General features: G+C 47.5%; 1 protein-coding gene across 1 annotated transcript in view; it reads left to right on the forward strand.

The window, feature by feature from the left end:
- CLPB (ClpB family mitochondrial disaggregase) overlaps nt 1-23,485 on the forward strand; it is a 99,648-nt gene that overhangs the window by 32,641 nt on the left and 43,522 nt on the right. Inside the window, exon 5 of the mRNA XM_068930873.1 lies at nt 4,744-4,872. Coding sequence (XP_068786974.1) covers nt 4,744-4,872 — 129 coding nt within the window. The remainder of the gene's footprint in view (nt 1-4,743; nt 4,873-23,485) is intronic.

A 23,485-nucleotide genomic window follows, 5' to 3' on the forward strand; every position in this document is an offset into this window, starting at 1 on the left:
AATGTCCTAGAGATAACTTGTTTTTATACAGCCAGAACATAATACAAAGTTGTAGATAGGCGCATCATCCCATTGACCCAAATGCAGTCACTTCCTGGGGAAGGAGAAGGGTTCGAGGCAGCTGTATTACACCAGTAGCCTTACTCTAGATCTTATAAATAGATAAAAAATGAAGGAAGACTTATCCAATTGAAATAAAGCTGAAAGACATGTGAACTGGTTGCAAATAACGGTTGCTGGTTTTTGGCCAGGCACTAATGGTAGCTTTCATGTCTTGAAGTCTTTACATTGAAATGGAGAATATTTTTGCAGTCTCATTTGATCTCGTTACAATTTTTCCTGGCCAGTCATCTCAAGTTGAAATCTCATCACAATGTTATTCCCATTCCTGGCATGTTGAAGCAGACTTGACCTTGCTAAAATGTCACCGATTGTTACCTTCCTCACTCAAATGTTCCAGAGACCTCTTCTCCATCCGAGTGCTGAGCTGACGTGCTGTCCCCAGCTCTAAGATTACAGCCCACGTTACATAACTTCCTAGCGTAAAGAGTGTTTAAGCCATTCACAGAATCGCATAGTGACAGAGTAGCTGGGGTGTGAAGGGACTTCTGGACATCATCTGCTCCAACCCCCCTGCTCAAGCAGGGTCAGCAAAGGTGACCTTCCCTGCAAAGGGAGGATGAATCACCCAGCAAAGGTGACATTCCCTGCCACCTTGGCAGAACGGAGCCAGCTGCTGGGATTCCTGGCATGCCTGGGAATTGCTGTGTCCATACTGACTGCATTTTGTGTGCTCTGACCTTCTACTTAGAAATTAACCCTTCTCCTGCTTATTGTCAGGAAAAAATGTGAGGACACCACATAGGTTGTCCAGAGCATATAGTCTTTTGCCTGCATTGTTGGCTGTTTGCAAAGCCAGAATAGTGCAGTGACGTTATCCGTTGGTCCATATGTGGCTTGTGCCGCTCTAAGAGCTGAAAGCTGCATAAATTCTAATGAAGGTGTAATCTTTGAACCTTCCTTAGATAAAACACAGGTTGAGTTAAGAAGATGAATCAGTGAGGGGACAGTTTTGATAGGGCATTATTTTATTTTTAAAAGCTCTCTGCTCTCATCCCTCACTGTAACGCACCCGCGCAATAGACCTGCTCCTTGATGGAAGTAAGAACACACATATATCAGGTTTCTGTAGCAGTGAATGCAAAATGTATGAAACAACATTAAAAAATGAACAATGGAATGCCAATACATAATGCATGTACATAGACTTTATTTAAGACAAAGTATATCAACCAATAAAGTTAATTGTTTTTGTCTGCATTCATCCCTCTCTAATGTTATATATTTTGGGGTGAGGAAAAGATAAGGCCATTCAGTAAGAAGTTGCATTAATTCTTTGGTTGACATGTTTTATTAAAAAGAATAAATTCTGTTGCATTTTAAAAAAGAGAAGGAGAGAGAGAAACTGCCTTTGCCTTTTATTTTTTTTACCCATTTACATATTTCGAGTATAAATATTTTTTCATAAAAACATCCAAATCAAGAGGGTATGCTCCACAAACACTGCACAAAATATATTACAGACATTTATATGGATGGCAGGAAGGGAGACAGAGGGCTGAAAATTTCCAGGCACCCAGTGATTGATGGCAGACGAGGCTTCCCCTGACGCTTTATTGAGTTTCCGATGATTATCTCTCTCTGAGACATTTTTTACAGATGACGGCCGAGCTGTCACAACGGACCATGGGGGAAAAAGCCCAACAATAATAACACTTTAATCTCTTTACTGCACTGCTCCCTAGTATCTCAGATTCATCTTCCCTGACGCACGCAGTTCATTATCCAGCCCCTCCCTGGGTAGGAAATGACGACAAATAAATAAATATACATACTCACCCTGTATGCTTAGAGAGAAGACCCAGGAAAGGAAAGGAGCCAGGGCATTAATTGATCTTTTCTTGAGTTACTGCGGTTCATTAGCAGAGATGCTGGGCTAGAATGGCATCAGGTATTCATTACAATGTTTTCTGTTCTGTTTCTATGAGACCTTTTCAAATCTTCAATAGTTTTTAGATCCATGGTCTGTGTTCACTTTACTGTTACAAAGTATTAGGTGCTCAGAGTTTTCCCGAGTTCTAGGTGGCAAAGTCCCTGCACATGGACTTACTCAATTTTAGCTGTATACACAGACAGCCATTCACCTTAGAGCTGAAAACGCATCCAAGAGCAGAAGGTGGCCAACCAGCTGGTTGGCATGCGCTCAACAACAGAGAGCACGTGCAAGCACCTTCATTACGCAGGCTCCCTGGTGGAGCTGTGCGCTCCAAAGGGCTTCCTCATATCCTCAAAATTCGGGAGAAGGATTGAAGCCTGCTAGACCTAGCCCTGTTGCCCGGCCCTTTTGTCTATCCCCTGCAGCACGTCCCAGGTGAGCGGGACAGGGTTAGTCTCTGTTAATTCTGGGATGGGTGTGACAGCCCGCCTTTCCTCAAAAATCAGATACAGAAGAAAGTGCAGTACCTGCACAAGCAGCCCTGAGTTAGAGCATCTGCGAGTTGGTAAAAGAGGGAATGAGGATGGTGAATAGGAAGCTTGATTCCTTGAGAGGTGAAAATAGTGTTCATGTTGGATTTTCAACTATAACATGGAATATTTGGCTTCTTTGGTGGCTTTGATTGTCCATCCTGGACAGACCTTAGGTTGGCTTCTCTCTAGCATTTTGATACTCCCAGAACCGAGGTTGTAAGGATGCCCTCTCTGCTCCTGGAAGTTTCCCTTTCTGGCTGGCAAGAGGCTGGTAGTGTTGTTTCCTTCAATACCTGCAAAGAGCAGCTCTTTTTGTTCCACTGTTCATTGTTGCTAATGATTAGACTGAAGGGCTCAAGTACTAGGAAGTTTATCCTGGCTTGGGACATTATTCCCCCACTCCCCTCTTGAAGTGGCATCTAAAAATAGATCTTTGTTTAGCACCAGAGCATCAGCAGTAGCAGCACTTTCAGCTCTCTTTCTCTCTGTGTCTGAGTACAAGCTTGTGCATAAATTTTGCAGATGTTGTTGAGTCTGTGCTTGGGAACAGATTGGACCTGTACTTAACAGAAAACAGTGATGCACCCCAGTATTACCTGATAGGGGTCTTCTACCTGTATGACACAGTTCAATCACTTTTGCTAGTCGTGGTACATTACCTGAGCATGAGCTGGCTTTGCATACACATCTGCCACTTCCCTAGCTAGTGTACGTGTTGTGGGGAGGGGGGCAGATGTAGCTAGAGTTGGACTTGGGGCCAGCATGATGCTGGTTTCCCCTGCAGAAAGCCATTGTCCCTGTAGCTCAGTTTGATCTGCTGCATTCCCCAGTCTTCTAACTTTGCAGTCCAAAGTCTGCCTTGCTGTTGCACCTGATCGGGAAGAATTGGTGTTCCAGTGTGCTTGTCTCACCACACAGTCCTTATCCTTGTCCTCCCTGGAAGGTCTTGTACCAGCTTTGCTCGGGCCTGCAAGCACAAATCATAGAGCTTTCCCTTTTGCAAGGTATCCATGCACATTGGCGTTCAATAGAGCAGAGCTCAAGGGGGAGAAAAAATATAACGAATCAGTTTTAGAAAGCATCAATTTCTATTCAAAGGAGTATCACAGCTTCCAGGTCTGATTTTACAAAACCTGCCAGGGCTTGCTATAATTGCATGTGCTTAGGGGATTCCAGACTTTCTAATGAGTTGTAAAATATATTATTATGAATGATTTCTATCCTGGTAGCATCTAGGAACACCCCTCATGGAGCTTAACTGTCCTGGTGGCTAAGCGAGTGCAGAATAAAAACTCCTGGTCCTAAAGAACAGCCAGTTTTAATACCAAACAAAAGATGGCAAGCAGATAGATGCAGACGGGAGCAGAATTGAAGCCGAGTATTGTGCTCTGTAGGACTTTAACCTATATTACTTTCCAGTTAATGAAGGAAATATTTCCAGAAGAGTTCCTGTTTTTAAATGGCTACTTTTTGCATTTCCAGAAGGCTTGGAGTTTAGGAGGCAGTTCCTGGTGGAGATGAGCGGATGAGAAATCAGAACTGTATAATAAAAGAAAGCTTTAGCATTACTATGAGGAAATCCATGGGGCGTTACCAACTGACTGCTATCTCAAGGATCTGTAGCACTGTCATCCCTCAGTGTCTTTCCCTTAGTTTGCGTGCTTTCTCTTGGTTTGCTTGCTTTAGTGTTTTGCGCTTCTGGCCTTAAGCAGTTAGAGACTGCTGGGATTGTATTTTGGCCGGGAGAGGAGGAAGGTGCAGAGGTTCTCCGGGCCCTTCTGGACAGGAAAAGGGAAATAAACACAAAAATCTCTGTACTGCTTGCTTGTGTTAAATCCTGATTGCACTTTGAAGCAGCAGAAGGTGCAAAGAGGCTGTGGTTCGACCGATGCTGAAATCTCTTCTCTTGGGCTTTCACCAACCGTTTTCTTCCCTGTGTGAGTACAGTGAAGGCAGTGATTGGAATTTGTTGAAACCTGTATTGTCTTCATCTCTGCTGCTGCTGCTCAGTGGCGGGGGGATTATGACGACCAGAAACCCCCATGGGAATCCTGATTGCCTCCTGAAAGAGGTCATTAGGTCCTTAACCGTCTCTGAACTTTGATAAGCTTCCAGGTCCTTGGTGACTGTCCATGCTGCTAGTGCACGTTCAGACAAAGCAGTTCTAGTGTGTCTCGCTTGGTGAGCTGAGCTTTGATTCTTCTTCCCCTGCAGTCCTAGTAACGCGAGAGGATGACTTCAACAACCGCTTGAACATCAGAGCCAGTTTCAAAGGCTGCACAGCTCTACACTACGCAGTACTTGCTGATGACTACGTGACAGTCAAATTGTTGCTGGATGGAGGTGAGTTTCATAGCTGCAACAGGTTCCCGCACCAGGAGCGCTGGTGCTGAGCAGGCCTGACCCACATATCTGTCAGGTTTAGACAAGGACCACACTTTTTGATTTTTAGAATTAATTGCAATTTATGGTTTGCTTTGATCTCTTTGTCTTTTAGTCTCAATGTTCCCATTCACCTCCAGCTGTTTTTCTTATGTACTTAAGGTGACTTCCCGTGCATTATTCACTGAGTCCTTCCTTTTGTCCTGAAGATCAGTGGAAGTGCATCCACTGATCTCTCTGTTCAACATTGTGAATGTCTGTCTCACTGTCCCAAATTGCACTCTTCTCCACCGTCATATCGCTTACGTTACCTGTGCTGGGTAGAATCCAAGAGCCTCAGCTTTACTGGGGATAGATCTACTCTAGAGACAGCAAAGCACTAGGGAGGTACTGGTACTCACATTAAATGGTACAGGCTGTGGTACTGTTGCTGGTTTGGCCTCAGCAAAGCAGCTCCCTTGAGAAGCAGTAGAAATTAGCCTGTGCAATTACTTGCTGCCCTGGCTGGACTCTGGCTAGTACCTAAGCTAGCGTGTTTAATACCAGCGTAGGAATCTCTGCGTTACAGTTAACCTAGTGTGTAGACATGCAACAAAAGCTTCTGCAGACACATATAGCTATAGTGTTTTCTGGCCAAAAATCTTACCTAAGTAGTTGATAAGTGGAATAGGCTGGAAAGATCATAGCCAGAGCCTATAGCTGAGCCATTAGTTGAACCTCTGTCTCATGCATCCCACTCCAGTGCATTTACCGTAAGACTTTCTGGTGGTGCTCCCCATTAGATCACAGAGCCCCTCTTCTCATGGATCCTGTTTCACTGTACTTTGTCATCTCTAGATTAACAGATCTATAGGGATACTACATAGGTGAAAATTAATAGGATAGTTCAGTTTGGAAGAGAGCTCACGTGGTCTCTAGTCTTCTTCAAAGCAGGGTCAGCCATGAGGTCAAGCCATGTTACTCAGGACTTTTTGTCCAGTCGCATCTTGAAAACCTCCAAGGATGAATACTGTACAGCCTCTCTGGGCAACCTGTTGCAATGCCAGACTGTCTTCATGGTGAAAAAGCTAATCGTCACTAGCGGAGGGGAAAAAGAAGGTACATTTAGCTAACAGAATAGAGATGTGCTACCATGACAACAGTTTTTTATACTTACCCTCTTGCTGATCTTTACCAGGATGACATTTGTCTTGTGTTATGCCGCTATCCAGAACCAGAGCCTGTTGAATGTGTATCTAGATGTGCACAGTGCTGTTAAATTAGCTCTCTCTGCCTAAGATGCAGATTGTTCTGGGGGCCATAAAACTAGTGAGTCATGCTTTCCTCCAGATTTATGTCCTTTGCTCCTAGCCTTCCTCCTGCTTCAACAATTTCATCTCATGTGTTTCACATGTGAGATGGCATGAATCTTAGTGACGGTGCTTTTTCTCTAAAAAAACGCCTAAAACATAGGCATTGACTAGCTGCAAGGGCAGAGGGGGCAGTCTCGTATGAAGGCGGCACACAGGTGCAGGCCTTAGTGACAGCAGGCACGTGAGTATGTTGGCCGCAGTGATCGTGGGAGGAGGCGATGTCAGAGCTGCAAGCAAAGGACTGAGCACTCCCTTGTAGTCTGCTGAGTATGGGCTGGCAGCAGCTCCCCTCGTGACCTCCCAGGAGAGGCTGTAAAAACAGAGGCTTTCCAAAGAGGTCTGCTTGCTGTTCCTGCCTTTGAAAGTCTCCTTGCAAGGTGGGCGTATTATTAGCTGACTGAAAGTACTGAGGCAGCTGTTCGGTTTTCTTAGGCGCAGGTATAATGTGTGTGCAAAGAAATGAAGTTAGCACTGAAGAATTTTGGCCATACTGAATAAATAATTGCAAGTAGCAAGTCCATCTCATGTCTACGTCTGTCCCCTGCTCATCTGTCTGAGTGCTGTTACCAAGTACCGGCCTCTCTAAGAGAGAGGATTGTTCTTTTTGTCCAGTATCTGGACTTTTGTGCTGGACCCACTGTAGTCTTTGTGAATGAACACTTCTGCTACTTGAGGCTTATCAGAGATGTCTTTGTTCATGGTGAAGTGTCTCAGCTCAGAAAAACTCAGTTGGATCTCAGAACAAAGCATGTAACAGTCTGTAGATTTGTTTTTTTGGAATACAACTAGAGAGATACTGTACAAAATCGGAGTAAAAATTCTAAATTTAGTAGCCATAGTACTAAAATTTGAAGATCACTCATCAACATTCTGTTCTTAATCCAGCCTCCTGGAAACCTTTCTGGATACAAATTCAGGAGAGGCTACACTAAGAATACATTTGCAAGTAAAAACCATCATCTTGCAAAGATATGAGCGTCTCGCAGAGCTTAGACACTGGAAATAGCAATCCAGGAACATGAATCTCCACTTGGTGCATAATGGGAAAGATCGTGCTTAAGTCCGCGTAGGATCTGAGGCTAAGTGTGCAATGTTCTTCAGATTAATCTGTGTTCACCAGTCCATGTACAGTATCCACCCACCCTTGGCAGTCATGATTATGATGAAAAGTTACGATGATTTACTTGCTAATCAAATACATTTCCCCTTTTTTGTCCGATAGTGTTATTTAGTCCTACCAGACTCTTTGCATTCTTGTAATGTGTTTTTGCGTGCTGAAGTTTGATTTCACGACTGGCGCATGACTTGAGATTTTCATTGCAATGACTCGGGGTACTCCCCTCCTCCCAGTTCTGGGTGATAACAAAGCATCAGTCTGGGCATTCTTGTTAGTATAATCTGCAATGAATACAGAGCTGTGAGTCCGAAGGTCTCAGAAGTGGAGATCGAGCACCTTTTAAAGTGTGCCTGCCGCAGGCCCTTTGTGAAGATAATTTCCCCATGTGGTCTGCCATTGACATCTGAGAGTAGGATGTTTCCTGTTTGCTGACATGGAACAGACTCCCGTCACTCCTCCTTTTACACTTCCCTACACCTGCCTTTTTACTAAGTGTCCATTTACTCCCTCCAACACTTCCTTCACTCGGTGCCCTGCCCTCAGGGCCAAAGCCATTAACTGCCAAGGCCTCTCTGTGCTAAAACAACTACCCCGTTGTTCAGCTTTTTTTTTTTTTTTTTAAGGGAAGCCCCTATGTGCTTGCCCCTCACCCCACCTCCCTGGCCTTTTGTGGCCATTCAGTGACTCACTTGACCCCTCCAGGACCTTATCCCCTTGTGGTCAGCATGTGTGTGCCCAGCAGACCGCGAGACGAAGTCACTGCTCTGTTGTCCTTTTGGGCAGTTGTTGGTGACATTTCACAGTCTCCTGACCTGAGCTGACACCATAAATGTCAGTGTTTATGTGAAGGAGTGGGTGGGAGCTCAGATCTACAGAGCGCACCAGTTGCTCCTCCAGGCACGATCGATTCAGAGGGCTTTGTGTTTGGCTCAGAGGAAGGCAGGGTCTACGGCTACTTGATGAAGGAAGCCTCTAAGTTTTAGAGGGAGCATTTATTATGTCATTATTTTAGTCTGCTGTGTAAAACAGCCAATATTAAAAAGTTTATCTTTCTGCAGCAGAAGGCTAGCCTCGCCATAGGGCTCAGCATTCTCCTAGCACCCTCTGGCAGCTTTCTAAGTCGAATCCTGCACCAGAACCTGTCCCTGAAACGCATGTAGCCAAAGGAGCTAAGACAGAGGAGCTGTTCAGGTGAGCTGTCTAAGAGCACCCAGGCCAGTGGGGAACCAGGACTAGAATTCGGTTCCTGTGACCCCTGGGCCGGCGTCTGGAAGTAGGGTATGTCCCTACCATTTGTCATCCTCTCAGCCCTGGACTTTTGCTGATAGTCAAACCAAACCTCCCCAATTGCTCACGCTGCTAACGAGCTCTCTTGCCCTCAAACAAGGGGGCTGTGTGAGGAGGTATAAGCCAGCATGAGCAAGCCTGCTCTCCCAAAGCATGCTTGAACCCAAGACTGGCTTGAATTCAAAGTCCACGCCTTTTAGCAGTGTGGATGCACCAACCTCAAGCCCAGCGACAGGTGGATTCAGGGTGGTGCCATAGGTGGCAAAGACACAGCCTATGGCACTTTTAGTTCTGTGCTTAGAGGCCTGTCCATTCTAACACTGTTGGTACTGTTGCAGATGAAGTGTCGAAGGGCCATGGGGTGTTTTGCGATGGAATGAGTTGTGTGATTCATTTTGTTTCATTTCATGGAACATGCTTGTATTCTTGTTATTATTTACTTATTTATTTTTACTCCCGTGTGACAAATACACAGCAGGGTTTTAGGACCAAAGAATACCCACAAGCTTAAGATTTGGGCAGCGCGTACCTGAGACTACTCTTTGGACACTTCATTAGGTTAATGTGAGGAGAGGAATTCAGGTTAAACTCTAACCATCTCAAACCTGACTTCTAAAAAGTGGGCAGTAAAGACGAGCAGACTCTCCCTGGGGGAATTGAGGGATAGGAGGCTTGAAGAAATTTAGAAACCTCAAGAGACCTGAGAGATTCAGCAGAAACTGTTCACCGCTATGCATCTCTCATCTGGTTCCTCCCTTGTTAAATCAAGTATAATCTGCTTGCCTTCTCTTCAAAGGCCCTTCACAGCCTATCCAGGCCCTATGCACCAAGCTCTCATTCGCCGTTGAGAGACTGCACTACTGAACTGGCTGATGCCAGGACATCAGCCTCCATTGCCTAGTGGTTAGACTGTCAAATTAGCATGTTCACTTAGGAGGAGCTCACTGAAACTCTGCAGAGCTGTTGCATTTGCTTCCCTAGTGCTCACTCCAGTGCTGAGTTGTCTGCAGGAGACCTTACGTGTAGGTTGCTGATGGCTAAATCTGCTGCTCAGCAGCGTCTCGTTGTTTGCATGTGTTTGACTGTGTCCAGCTGTTGTGTCATACTTTATACTCTTTGAAACAGACTTTGAAACTCTTCTAAACCTCTAGTCATACAGCACACCACTGGAGTGGTGTCTTGGCCCTTGGCTAAGGCACCCAAGTCCTAAGATACTCTGTAATTGTCATGAGGGACAAACAACAAGATAAAGGGAGAACAGTGTTTCCCCATCAGGATGCCAGGGCTTCTATAATCACAGGATCACTGAGGTTGGGAGGCATCTCTGGAGATCATCTAGTCCAGCCCCCTGCTCAAAGCACGATCAGCTTGGGCGGGTTGTCCAGGACCGTATCCAGTTGGGTTGTGAATATCCCCATGGATGGAGATTCCACAACCTCTCTGGAAAACCTGTTATGTGAAATGCACTGCTTTAATGACGCACTTGGGTAGGTGGTGTCTGACATTTCATATCTTTACTTAAACGTAGGAGCGGTTCCCTCTCTCACAGACTGGTCCCTTGCCCATTGTCAACACCTCCCCTCTCTTTATTCCCATCTCAGGGATGGACTCATCTCCTCCTGCCAAACCTGATCAGCCTCTCTACAGCTCCCAAATGTCTCCTTCTCCCTCACGCTTTCCTAATCCCTGACTAATTTGCTATTCACTTCCGTCTTCAGAAATTCCCTTGGCTTCTACTGCCTGCCAGAGCCAAAGGCCTTTGCAGTGTCACTGTACATGGGCGATGTCTGACTGTAAACATCCATTTATTCCCTCTTCCTGCACACTGTTTACAAACAGCTATGACAGTGGTGGAATTGGTCTCCGACATGGGACCACTGATATGGATATTGTGCTGAATGTACCTCCAAGAGTAGGCTTTGTTTTCATACCAGCAGTTAAAATCTCTTAGACTGGGATTTTAAGTCTCTGAGGTACAAAGAAGCAGTAACTGAGGCAGGTCATGCCACAGATTGCTAGAGGAGCTGGGAGAGGAGCTCTGGTCTCTCTGCAGTGGACTTAATCCACTGCAGCTAGAGCAGTTTCACTGACCCCACAGCCTTTGGCAAGCTGACGCTCGCAGTAACGATCACACTCATATAGGCTTCGTGCTTGATTCTCTCCACACTGCCTTGTAAAAGGTAAGCAATCTACTCAACTCAGTACGCATACATCTGTAATTAAAGAAAAAAGAGAGAGAAAGAAAGAAAAGAATGCATATTTATAAAAACATTTTAGCTAAAGCTGCAATAACCCGGACTTCAGCACTCAATTTGCCAGTAAATTTAGCGCAGTACATTTGCTGGTAATGCTCCACACACATGTATGTGATACACCATAATTACAAATATTGCAAACGGGATAAATGATAGGTGAAAAAATGACAGAGCTACCATTGCAAGGGATGGTCTTTTCACATCAGAAGCTGAAAGTGCTGGAGGTATTATGAGGAAAATTCAGGCTGTAATTATAGCTGGTTTTATTATGTTTGAATTCTGCATAATATGTCTTTTACTCAGTGTTTCCAGTAGCATGCTAGCTGCAAAGGGCTCCGTTCTTACAGTAGCAGAGTGCTGTGGGAGGGTGAAGGGACATCGCTAGGCAGCTCTGGCCTCCCAGGGCCCCCCAGCAGCCAGTGCATGGTGACAAAGAAGAGGGGATATATTGGGCCTGATTCAGATCTTGACAGGGTGCCGTCTATCCGTTTCATTATACTCAGTATCGGCAAGAGCAAAGCTGGGGGGCAGTTTAGAGAAACTGAGGAAGTCAAGTTTGGCTGAAAGTCTGTGCACAGGAGGTCTTTTTTTAATGGATGAATCCCTAAAAATTTCCACCCAAGGTTCAGACACAGCTGTGTAGTGATTTAAACCTATTGACAATTTTTGCTTTTCTTGGTTCTGCTTTACAGACCCATAGAGCCCTAGAGATTGACAGCAGCTTGAAAAGCACTGCCTCTAGGCCCAAACCAGTGTGCAGCAATAAATGGGCGCTTGAAAAGTTCCCCCGTTAGTTGGTTCGCCTCAACAACCATTTCGTTTTCTCTAAAGCTACCTTGGCAGCTTTCTCTGTCTTACCTCTTAGCTCGCCCTCAGTTGGCTCTGCCACTGTGACTTGAGATCAGCCAAGGCTTTGGGAAAAACAGCGGAGCAGGTATGGTGGTGTCAGCCAGCAGAGCGGAGAGCACCACGGGAAGCAGGAGTTAGTTTTGTCCATAGCACTCGTGTTACGAATGCACACCACATCTGCAGTGGTCTGGGAGAATGTGTGTGTTTGTCTGTAAAACCGGTGTTATTGGGACTCAGTTTAGGCAAATGAAAACCACAGGCTGCTTTGTCTCCACTGCTTTTTGCCTCATGTTTACTAGAGTTAAGCACCTGTTTGTCTTGCGAAGAACGAGGCCATAAATCACTCCCACTGAGCAAGAAACGGCCCAGTTTTAAATAATAGCTCTGCCTCTACTGTCCTGGATCCCGTAGGCATACATGCAAAGTGATGGTTCCTTGGTAAGAACTCGTGCCAGGAGGAGCATCCCTATTTCTACGCAGGGCCTAAAATACTGCGCCAGCTCCTCATCTGCACCAGGAGAGAACAGGTCTCTTAGAGCGCCTTGAACCCAAGCCGCTGTGTTGGGTGAGCACTGCTGAGTACTTCTCTGGGTGGCAGGAGGGGAATCAGGATCAGTGTTTCGGGAGTCGCATACATGGTAGGTATTCCCCAGGTACTCTGTCCTTGTAGCTTGCTCCAGATGTGGCTTACACAATAAAAGCACCCGCTATAGCATATCTATCCCAGGCCTGCTGTTGTGCAGGAGTGCCTGAAATCCTCTCTCTCTCTCCGTGCTCATGTTTACAAGGGAATGTGATAAATTCAGTATTGATTCCTTCTGTTGCACTGTAAATTTTGCAAAAGATGATTAAATAGCGCAATAGAGTCTGCAAGCGCCGTGACTCAATATGTTCTGGGCCAGCGTATCGACCCCCTCTATCCGACGGCAGCAAGTTCCACTCCCAGCCGCACCAGACCGGTAATTAAAATCCTGTGAGACTGGGATTTAAAAACCAATCATATCACAGCATTGAAGCTTCTAACGTCCCACCGTGGCGAGAGCAATAAGTGTATGAGTGCAAGCACATTTATGTCCATGTCGGAGTGCTTAAGAATAGCTTCCCCATAGGGCACAGGCGCAAATAGATCCCTTTCTAGGTGTTTCTGGGTACAAAGCTCTACAGTGACATGATGTTTGTCATGGATTTAATCGCTCTGCACGCATGTGCAGATATATAGGGAGATGATGCATCATTCTTTAGTTTTTCCTTCTTGTACTGTGACCTTACAAACAATGATAAGGTGGGTTATTTTCACCTCTTCATGAAACAGCATGAGCTCAGATTAGGATTAAGCAAGACTGAAAGAAGCAAGTAGGCCAACTTGTTTTCAAACTGAGTGCAGAGAGTAAAGGCTTTTGTGACCCCAAACTAGAGGTCAAATTGTCAGAGCCCTTCCATGCTATGGTCCTTCCCGTGTGCGGCTGGGAAAGACTGTGTTGGAGAGGGGTCCAAAGTCCCCGTGCAAGGTGTAAGTTTTGAGATAAGACTTAGCTAGTATTGGTAATGTCTTGAGGGAAGCCATTTTTTAATTCAGACATGTCAAAATTCGTGCCCTGAGCACAAAACTTGCAAAATTGGCTCCCATTCTTGCATCCTGATTGCGAGGTCTGCACCTGAGTGATATACGCAGTGCTATGTCGTAACCTCTTTGCTGTTGCGTGACCAAAGTTGCAGGCACAGGAGATCAGCAGCAGAGCACTGTGATCCCCTGGCCAGTTGCCCCGGGATAGAGAGCTGCAGAGTAGGAGGGAGACTGCTGTGCCGTGCCGTGCCGTGCCGTGCGAGGCCGTGCCGTGCCCAGCGGGGGGTGCACCAGCAGCAGTAGGGCCCCTTGCTCAGTGGAGCCTTGCTGGAGGGCATGTTCTCCACCTGGAGCCCACTCTGAGAGCCACTCCCCCATGCTATTATGTGATTTTGGGGGTGTACCCGTTTGCACAAAGAGGCTGTGGCACCATTGCGTGCATTGGGAAGGAGATAATTGGGGGGCGCTTTGCCCGGCTGCACAAAATGTGCTGCAGGTTATGTGCATGCCTTATTTCTGACTGGGAGCGCGTGTGTGCGGGCCGGGGGTGTTACGCACCCCAGGCTGCTTCTCTGCTACAACACGAGCACCATTCAAGTAAGATACCTGTCCAGGAAGGCAAATCAAAAATAGCGTAGCTATTTTTAACACACACCTTAAAATTGTTTTTTCTTTTCCCCTTCTAATATGGCCTTCCCATTTGTGGGTGCTTTTATGCGTTCAAAAGGCAATACATTCCTCAGTACAATTATTTTTCGGGAGGGCTGGTTCCAACGAGAGCTGTATTGCTCTGCGGTGGGGATGTATTTCCCAGAGTTCCACTGGGATCATTGAGAGCAAATCTGGTCATTTGGTCGGATTTTAGGCTAGAATGAAAATCTGTGGGCAGGCGTCCAGGGTGTAGTGTGGTTGGAAAGGGAAGAACAGATGTAACATGAGCTGGAAGTCCGGGTGGACGTAAGGCGAGCTGGAAGTTAATGCCTATCACATGGTACATAGCTGAGTGGGAACGCAGAAAAGGGCTTGTTTGGTAAGAGGGCGTGAAAGGCAGCCAGCAAACATGGGCCTCACAAAGAAAATATCATGAGTTGGGAGCGGAGAGTTTGCTCTCCTTGAGGCAGAATCGTGTAGGTCACATGCATCGTCGTTACGAGCCGATTTCTCTCAGCTACCTGTGCATCATCCCCTTGCCTAGGAGTCCATGGAGCACCGAGGTGCCTCTTCTGCAGGGGGGTTCTGCAGAGAGGAAATTACACCCAGAAGGAAGCGCGGGAGCCGTTATCGCAAGACTGAACAGCCTAAAAGAGGTCAAGGAATCGTGAAGGGTTTTTCCCCCCCCAATTTAAGGTAGTATTCTGCAATTCAGACCCTTAATGCTGCCGTGTTGTGCCAACACCACACGTGCTAATGCCTCGTTATGCTTTGCCTTATCTCATGTGCTGATGACACCCAGTGACCTTCAGGAGGCGATGTGGCTGAATAAATAAAGCACTGGGCCGAGATTCAGGCGATCTGGGGTCCTTCTCAGCCCTGCCAGGGGCTCGCTGTTTGAGATATCCCACTTCATCTCTTGTTTCCACCCGTTGCCTTGTCTGTTTAGATAGCAGGCTCCTTTCGGCAGATTGCCTATTCTTCGTGCCTATAATAACACAGGCCATCCCTGCAGCACGGCGTTCGGGCTTTGACAGCAGCCAGCACTCCTGGCAGCTGGGGACAAAAGTGTGAGATTAGGGCAAAAGTGCAATGATCGCTGTCCTGGCCCAGTCTGCCAGCCTCCAGCAACCCGCAGCTAAGGCCCTTCCTCGCTCAGAGCTTTACTTTGCAGTCTTCTAGCTTTTGGTGATTTTTTCTTCCATGAATTTATCTAATTGCCTTTTGACCCTCGCTGAACTTTGGCATGTAGAGCCTCAGCAGTGAGTTTGACGGTTTGTCCGTGTGTAACGTGAAAGGGGTACCGCACTTGGGTACCACGCTCTGAGGGGGGAGAACAGTCGCCACCTACTCGCTTCCTCCGTGCCTCTCAGGATGTATGAACATTTATCATCCATCAGCTATCCTTTTTTTGGCTGAAGAGACGACCTCAGCCGTTCAGTTACTCTTCATCCAGGCCTCTGATCTTCCGTATGACCCCTGTCGGTACCTTTGCTGGTTTTACCCTGCTCTCTGGGCTGAGGCAACGAAAGCAGCCCAGCACGCGGGGCAGACGAGCATGGATGCTGGAGTGGCATAAGGACATTTCCTGGTTTGCTCTTTCTCCTTTCTGAAGTAATTCCCACTTTGATTCAGCAGTAAGCTAATGTTTGCATAGAACTGTTCACAGCAACGACAAAATCTCGTTCCTGATTTCCTGGTGAAGGGTGGATCAGAGCCTGTCCTTGTTTATGTGTAATTCAGATTGATTTTTCCGTGTGTGCATTAGTTTACATTTATTATCTATGTTGAGTTTTGCTTGCCAGCTTATCGCTGTCACTCAGCGTTCTAATGTCCTTGTGCAGTTCTTGGCAGTTGTTTTGTTGTTGTTTGTTTCTGTGGCTCGCAAAAAGCAGTACTGGTAGTCAGCGCTGTCGTGTCAGTGTTTGCCCGCTTTCCGAGGTCACCGGCAGGTGGTCTGGGCACACAGCATCAGCACGAATCCCTCGGAAGCCCTTTGACTACCTTCCTCCCCTGGGATGGTACCTGGATGACCACTTGGGATGCTTTGTTTATGTCCCGTTTTCAGTGTTTGAGTAGTTATTTATCCATGGGAGGCTTTTTTTTATGGTAACAGCTTGCTACTTAGGTAAAGAACGTTATCAGAAGATTTTCAAACATCTGAGAACACCTGTATCGGGCAGATCACATTATCCACCTGGTTCGTGACCCCAAGTAGAGCCTGCAACTTTGGAAGGCAAGGCTTTCTTCTGTAGGAGTTGTGCTGACTTTTCCCCTTATATATTTGTTCCACGTGTTTCCTTCTGCGTTTCCTTATATAAAGTGTACTTATCTGCTGAGTGCAGCAGTCAGACGCATTAGCCTGTAGTTCCCAGATCTCTCATCAGTCTTTTTTACAAGTTGATGTCATGTTTGTTGCCTTCCAGTGCTGTATTTTAGAGGATGTGACAAACAGTAGATCGTCGGCAGTCATGGATAATTTGACCGTTTTATGTTTGAGCTCCTTCGGAACTATGCAGTCTCTGGCCCTGGCGTTTGTTAATCCTCATTTATGTTGTAAAACTGTTTCTACTGGCTTTTCAGTTGGAGACAGAATCACAGAATCACAGAATCGTTTAGGTTGGAAGGGACCTCTGGAGATCATCTAGTCCAACCTCCCTGTTCCACCAGGGTCACCTACAGCACATGGCCCAGGATCACATCCAGACGGGTTTTGAATATCTCCGGGGAAGGAGACTCCACTACCTCTCTGGGCAACCTGTTCCAATGCTCTGTCACCCTCACAGTCAAGAAGTTTTTCCTCAGGTTCAGATGGACCTTCCTGTGGTTCAGTTTGTGCCCATTGCCTCTTGTCCTGTTGCTGGGCACCACGGAGAAGAGGCTGGCCTCATCCTCTTGACACTCCCCCTTCAGATACTTGTACACGTTGATGAGATCCCCTCTCAATCTTCTCTTCTCCAGGCTGAACAGGCCCAGCTCTTGCAGTCTTTCTTCATAGGTGAGATGCTCCAGCCCTCTAATCATCTTGGTAGCCCTCCGCTGGACTCTCTCCAGTAGGGCCATGTCTCTCTTGTACTGGGGAGCCCAGAACTGGACCCAGTACTCCAGGTGAGGCCTCACCAGGGCTGAGTAGAGGGGCAGGATCACCTCCCTCGACCTGCTGGCAACACTCTGCCTAATGCACCCCAGGAGACCATTGGCCTTCTTGGCCACAAGGGCACACTGCTGGCTCATGTTTAACTTGTTGTCCACCAGCACTCCCAGGTCCTTCTCGGCAGAGCTACTTTCCAACAGGTCAACCCCCAGCCTGTACTGGTGCATGGGATTATTCCTGCCTAGGTGCAGGACCTTGCACTTGCCTTTGTTGAACTTGAGGAGGTTCCTCTCCGCCCACCTCTCCAGCCTGTCCAGGTCCCTCTGAATGGCAGCACAGTCTTCTGGTGTGTTAGCCTCTCCTCCCACTTTGGGATCATCATCAGCAAACTTATGCAGAGGGTGCACTCTGTCCCTTCGTCCAGGTCATTGATGAATACCTTGAACAAGACTGGACCCAGTACTGACCCCTGGGGGACACCACTAGCCACAGGCCTCCAGGTGGACTCTGCGCCATTCACCACAACCCTCGGAGCTCGGCCATCCAGCCAGTTCTCAAGCCACCTCACCGTCCACTCATCTAGCCCACACTTCCTGAGCTTCCCTAGGAGGATGGGATGGGAGACAGTGTCAAAAGCCTTGCTGAAGTCCAGAAAGACAACATCCACTGCTCTGCCCTCATCTACCCAGCCAGTCATTCTGTCATAGAAGGCTATCAGATTGGTCAAGCATGATTTCCCTTTGCTGAATCCATGCTCATTACTCCTGATCACCTTCTTGTCCTCCACATGCTTACAGATGACCTCCAGGAGGAGCTGTTCCATCACCTTTCCAGGGATGGAGGTGAGGCTGAGTGGCCTGTAGTTCCCTGGCTCCTCCTTCTTGCCCTTTTGGAAGACTGGCGTGGCATTGGCTTTCTTCCAGTCCTCAGGCACCTCTCCTGATCTCCAGGACCTTTCAAAGATGATGGAGAGTGGCCTAGCGATAACATCCGCCAGCTCCCTCAGCACTCGTGGGTGCATCCCATCGAGGCCCATGGATCTGTGGATGTCAGGTTTGCCCAAACGATCTCTAACTCAATCCTCCTCAACCAAGGGAGAGTCTTCCTTTCTCCAGCCTTCCTCTCTTGCCTCCAAGGTCTGGAATTCCTCAGGACTGGCCTTAGCAGTGAAGACGGAAGCAAAGAAGGCATTCAATAACTCTGCCTTCTCTGTATCCTTTTTCACCAGGGCACCTGCCCCATTCAGCAGCAGGCCCACGTTTTCCCTAGTCTTCCTTTTGCTATTGATCAGTTCCTTCAAGCTTGTCTCCGTAAGAAGAGGTCTCTGTAGGAACCGTTGATGCAAGGAGTTCATTTAGCCTTTCCTCATATAATCTTTGAATCTTCCTGTTGCGTCTTGATCACCTATTGAAACTCGCAGTCTCTGGCTGACTTCCAGCTTCTGGTGTGGTTAAAGAAAGGTCTTAGTTTTTACTCTTGAAGCAAGTGGTTCTTTTAAATCCCTTTTGGCCTGCCTTATTACAACTTTGCATTTAACTTGCCAGGGCAAATGTTCTGTTCCAGTCTCCTCATTCGGACACAGCTTCCAGGTTTTGAAGGATAGAGGGGTAGGGTTTTTTTAATATCCTAACTTTTCTCCTTATTAAAACTTTTTAACAAATAGTGTGGGATTTTTTAGCCTTTAATGTCCATGTTGCCTGAAAACTTTTTCCTGGTGGGTTGCTCCCTTTATTTCTAGCAGGATTCCTTGTGTCATGTAGTTCCTCTTTTGGAACAAGGCACCTTGGATTCTTTGTTGGTCTTTACTTGTAATAAAGTTAAGCATGAATGTGTTCCCTCTTACAGTGTGGTTCTTAGGAAATGATGTTATGAAGAAGGTCTTTTGCTCTGTCTTGGACAAGGCTTAACTTGTGAGTTTTCTGACCAGTGGCTTTAGGAAGGATCTCTTAGTCTCTGCTTCTTACCAATTAATTAATGTTATGTTTTTTTACACTTACAGTCTTTCCAGTTTTTCTTGTCACATCCTTGTCACTATGCTGATCTATGCTTTTCAGAAGCAAAATCCAAATACTGTATTTTCCCTATTAAGTTGGGACATTTCATTCCATAAAAAAATCCTGTGTACTGGCTGGTACAGTTAACTGATTTATGGTTTTTGTCTCCAAATTTCCTTTAATACATACCTCCACCACTGCGACTTATTCTCACATACCAGTACAGTTCATATGCTGGTATTATGGTATCCCACTATTATCTTGCTATCTGCTGTTATCAATCTCCTCCTCAAAAAGCATGCATTCCAGTTTGGCTATCCCAGTTTTAGACTTTGCATCTGCCATCTGTCTGGAAGCACATACACATTTGGTATTAGTCTGATTCACTGTGTTTATCAGCGCTTACTCATAAACTAGACTTCAATGAGGACCTCTTCTTGCAGCTTCTTACCTGACTTTGTCAGTGTCTGACCTTCATCTCAGGAACTTGGATCTCTTGCTGGTTTAGGGGGGTCTGTCCTTTGCATGTAGGCTCCCTCTACTCCAAAAACTTTTCTAGTTCTCAATTAAGTCAGAACCCTTCCTTCCTACCTCACTTTCTCAACTATGTATCGAGGCGTCATCTCTCTGTGTGTGTTAAAATTTGTTAAAAGCCATGGCTCTCACACCCAGTCCCAGCAGTGACTAGGTAAGCACAGAAGGGAAAAAATCCTCAAGAGAGTGAGAGGTCAATTGCCAGCTTGGTCTGTTAAGACAAAATATATTTTTAATATAGACAGATGCAAAGTTCTGCATCTTGGGAGAGGAGCAGAGACCGTGTCTGAAGAATGGTATCAACCCTTGGAAAGTGAGGACTTTGAAGTGGGTCACGCTCATGTGAGCAGGGAATGGAAGGAAGCAGTGAGAGTGATTTTAGGAGGGAAAGGCGAGACAAGAACTAATACCTGATGCTAGACGAGTTCATATTGGAAATACTTCATATGGTTTAAGAGTAAGCGTGAGTCAGTGCCAGAAGGAACTGTGGGCAGCCCAGATCCTCTGTTCCTCAAAACCTCCGAGATGTAGCTGGCTGCCTTGCTGGAGCCTGAGCTTTAACCAGCACTATTTTGGACTGTTTTGAACCTGTGTTTTCTGGCTCTATACAGATGATGGAATATCCTGCACTGCTGGCCTTGGTCGCTGTGAAACCAGGAAGAATATTTCAGGAGCAAGAATGGCATTTTACAGTGATCCTCATCTGCACTTGTGATTCTCCTAGTTTAGCATGTATAGGTTGATCCGTCAGGCTAAAAGATGTTTCTTTAATTTAGGTTCTCTTGAAGGTAACACTGTATAGATCTGCATCTGTATATAAGAGAAGTCAGAGGCTTGGGAGCTCAGTGCTGTGCCCCGTTCAGAGAGGCCTACTCACAGTAGTGGGAACTGACACAGAATCTCAGTCAGCCTCAAGCCCATATTGCCAGTCTGGCTTACAGATTGTTGAAGGTGATAAAACCACATGTGGCCTAGAAGAACGAGAAGTAGATCTTTGAGCTGTACAGTGCCTTGATTTATGTTGAGCCTGTACTCCTAGGGAGGCTAATGTTTTCACTGGAGAGACAGGAGGCAGGATTTGCCTCAGCATGTAAATACATTGGGGTGGTTTGGTCTCATGTTACAAACAGATGCACCGTAGCCAGAGCAATCAGCAAATGCCACCAACTAAGAAAGGTAGGGTTGGGATGCTAAACCATGCGGGATATTGTACTCAGGTGTGCCTGCAGCTTCTAATTCCACCCGGTACCTTTGCTAATTTTAAGGTCTTCCCTTGATGAGGAATTTTCCCAGGAGGTATATGTTCACATGGAAGTTGAAGCTGTTGGGAAGAATCCTTTGATGCAGTGGCAGGGGCAAGTTCTCAGCAAGAGTAAAAGGGCATTGCCCAGTAACTGGAACAGTGCACTGTAGGGTGTTCCTTTTATTTCTTGAACCATCAGACAGCAAAAGGATGGTAGGATCAAAGGCTGTGGTGACTACTTTCATATTAATGTTATATGGTAAAAGCTGCTTGTGAAATATGTGTCTTATTGATTTAAAAACAGGTTTATGTTACTGGAAAAAGGGGTGATCATGCTAATTCAATCACTGAAGACTCAGGAGGACAGAAGTCTTTTTATATTACTTTAACTAGCCATGTGGAGCAATAATAATGTCACTCCTTGTCAAAGCTGATGGCTGATGACATTCTGTAATCCCCAGCAGGTAATATGGGCTGCTTCCTCTTGGTGAATCCCAGACTATTTTGGTGTTTGAACAAGGCCATGGAGAGGTGTAACTGCAGTGGCAAATTGCATTTAGCACACCAGAGTTGTGTAATTCGTTTCAGTGCCTGTCTGCCGCTCAGAGCTTCTCTGATTCAGGATGAAAGCTGCTCTGTGTGTCCATCTTCAGCATCCTCAGTAGCACGTCCCTTGTAGGTTTGGGGATTTCCAGTCTCTTCTTTCTGGGATTTAGTTTGCTTTACCAGAAAAATCCATTGAATTTTTTTTTCCTAGGTGATACTGTGGATTTGGCCCTGCAGAGTCTCCTGCCAGGAGAGACCTGCTGCCTGATTGTCTCCAGCGTGCTGGAGCACAGGGCCGGGCAGGCGGGCTGTGATGAGTTGTCAAGCAGTGCCTTCAGCAGAAGGCCTCCTGAGGTCCTCACTGAGCCGACTGAAAGGACTTGGGTTGCTCCTGAGTGCAGGACAGGGTGATGAAGCCTACACCGCGTGGCGAAGGTGCATGGGAGAGCTGTGATCTGAGTGTTTTCCATCCCTTTTGCTTGCTCACCTGTAGCTCAGGCTCTGCGCCCTCCCACGGCTCTGTGCCGGGTCCGGCTCCCCGCTGCCCGATGGGGCTGCAGGGCTCCCGGCCCTCGCCTGCCTGACCGTCGCGCAGGCACAAGCTCGCCCCGGGGCTGGATGTGTTCGGACCACTCCGCTCAGGAGAGAGGCTTCGAGCCTGGGCCGCAGCAGCTCCTTAGCCTGGATTTGCGATGTGACCAGGGGCCGTTTGGCCCTGCGAAGGCTTGGCTCCGCGCTGAAATGTCAGCGTAGGCAGGCTCTTACGCTGCCGGCTCCACGGGCGAGGGCTGGGTGCAGGCACTCTCCTCCCCAGGCAGGGTCTACTAAGGGCCTGGCTGAGGTGGAGGGACCTTGAAGAGCTGAGGCATTTTCCCTTGCTGAAATGACTTTGTGATGGCTGGATCGGTGCCGTGAGATGTTTGCAAGAGCAGGCCCTAACTGGGAACGTAGTTATGAAGTCAGCAGCTCTGCTCCTGGGAGAGTGCAGAAATGGGGCGCTCTGGGCATCCTTGCGGGCCACTGGCGTGGTTGCAACGCCCCGTTCTGTCTCTCCGAAGCGTGGGGAGCTGTTCTTGCCGGGCAGCGGGCAGCAGGAGGGTATGTTTGCACTAAGGGCAGGGTCTGTTTTAACCTGGGCCGGCGAACTGGCAGCTGAGTAGCAATGAAGATAAAAAACCATGGATTTTAGCACCCGTTAGGATTAGCGTTCGTCTTCGTCTCAAGTCCCAAGCAGATTTTAATGCAAGCTACTAGTTGGGGTTACAATCCAGCCTGCAGGCTGCTGGGACCCGGGGGCAGGTGCTCCCACTCGCCATCCCTGGAAAGGTCTTGCCCGAGCCTGGGGAGGAGCTGCAAGCTGAGCTTCCGTGCTGGACTGCGTGCCCTGCGGCAGGTCTTCGCTCCCGTGCCCGGTCGCGGCAGGCTGCAGCCCCGCGGCGGAGGGCGCGCTGCCCCGTGCGGGCGCCGCTGGAGGCCTCCTCCGCGGCGCGGGCAGGTGTCCCGCGGTCCCCTCTGCTCGAGCCCCCGCCGCGGTAAGGCAGCGCTGCGGAGCAAGGCGGCAGAGAGCCGCCAGCCACGGCGCCCGCCGCGGCGCGGGCCCTATTGACAGTTATCCAGAATCTGAAGGAATTCAAGACAAATTGTTAAGAGGATGGAATTAATAAAATTTGAAAAATTGAGGCCTGTCACTCTACTAAACTTTCTTCGATACCGCCGACAGAAACATATTTCCCCAATGAGTGACCTGATGCAGCTGCGCCAGCTACGCGGCGCTGCACGGATGCTAGGAGTGAACTCGCGTGCTATTTATCAAATATTATAAGCCGGGACCTACTAATATGAGCGGGGAGGTGTAGGAGGGTGGTTGGGGGGGAGGCGGTGGCTGACTCGCACAGCCTCAGGAGTTGCCCAGGTGTTGATCTCCAGCCAGAGACAGCTAGTGGGAGGTGACAAATTGCCTTCTATTAAGGGAGGAAAGGTTGGCGCCCTCTCAGCAGGCGCACAATGGATTGCCCAGGCTGCCGCGTCGGCGTGCGAGGGGCTGCGCGCGGCGGGCCAGCTGCCTGGCTCGTGGCGGGGAGAGGGCCG

The sequence above is a fragment of the Struthio camelus genome, chromosome 1, assembly GCF_040807025.1.
Source record: "Struthio camelus isolate bStrCam1 chromosome 1, bStrCam1.hap1, whole genome shotgun sequence".
In the NCBI taxonomy this organism is placed as follows: Eukaryota; Metazoa; Chordata; class Aves; order Struthioniformes; family Struthionidae; genus Struthio; species Struthio camelus.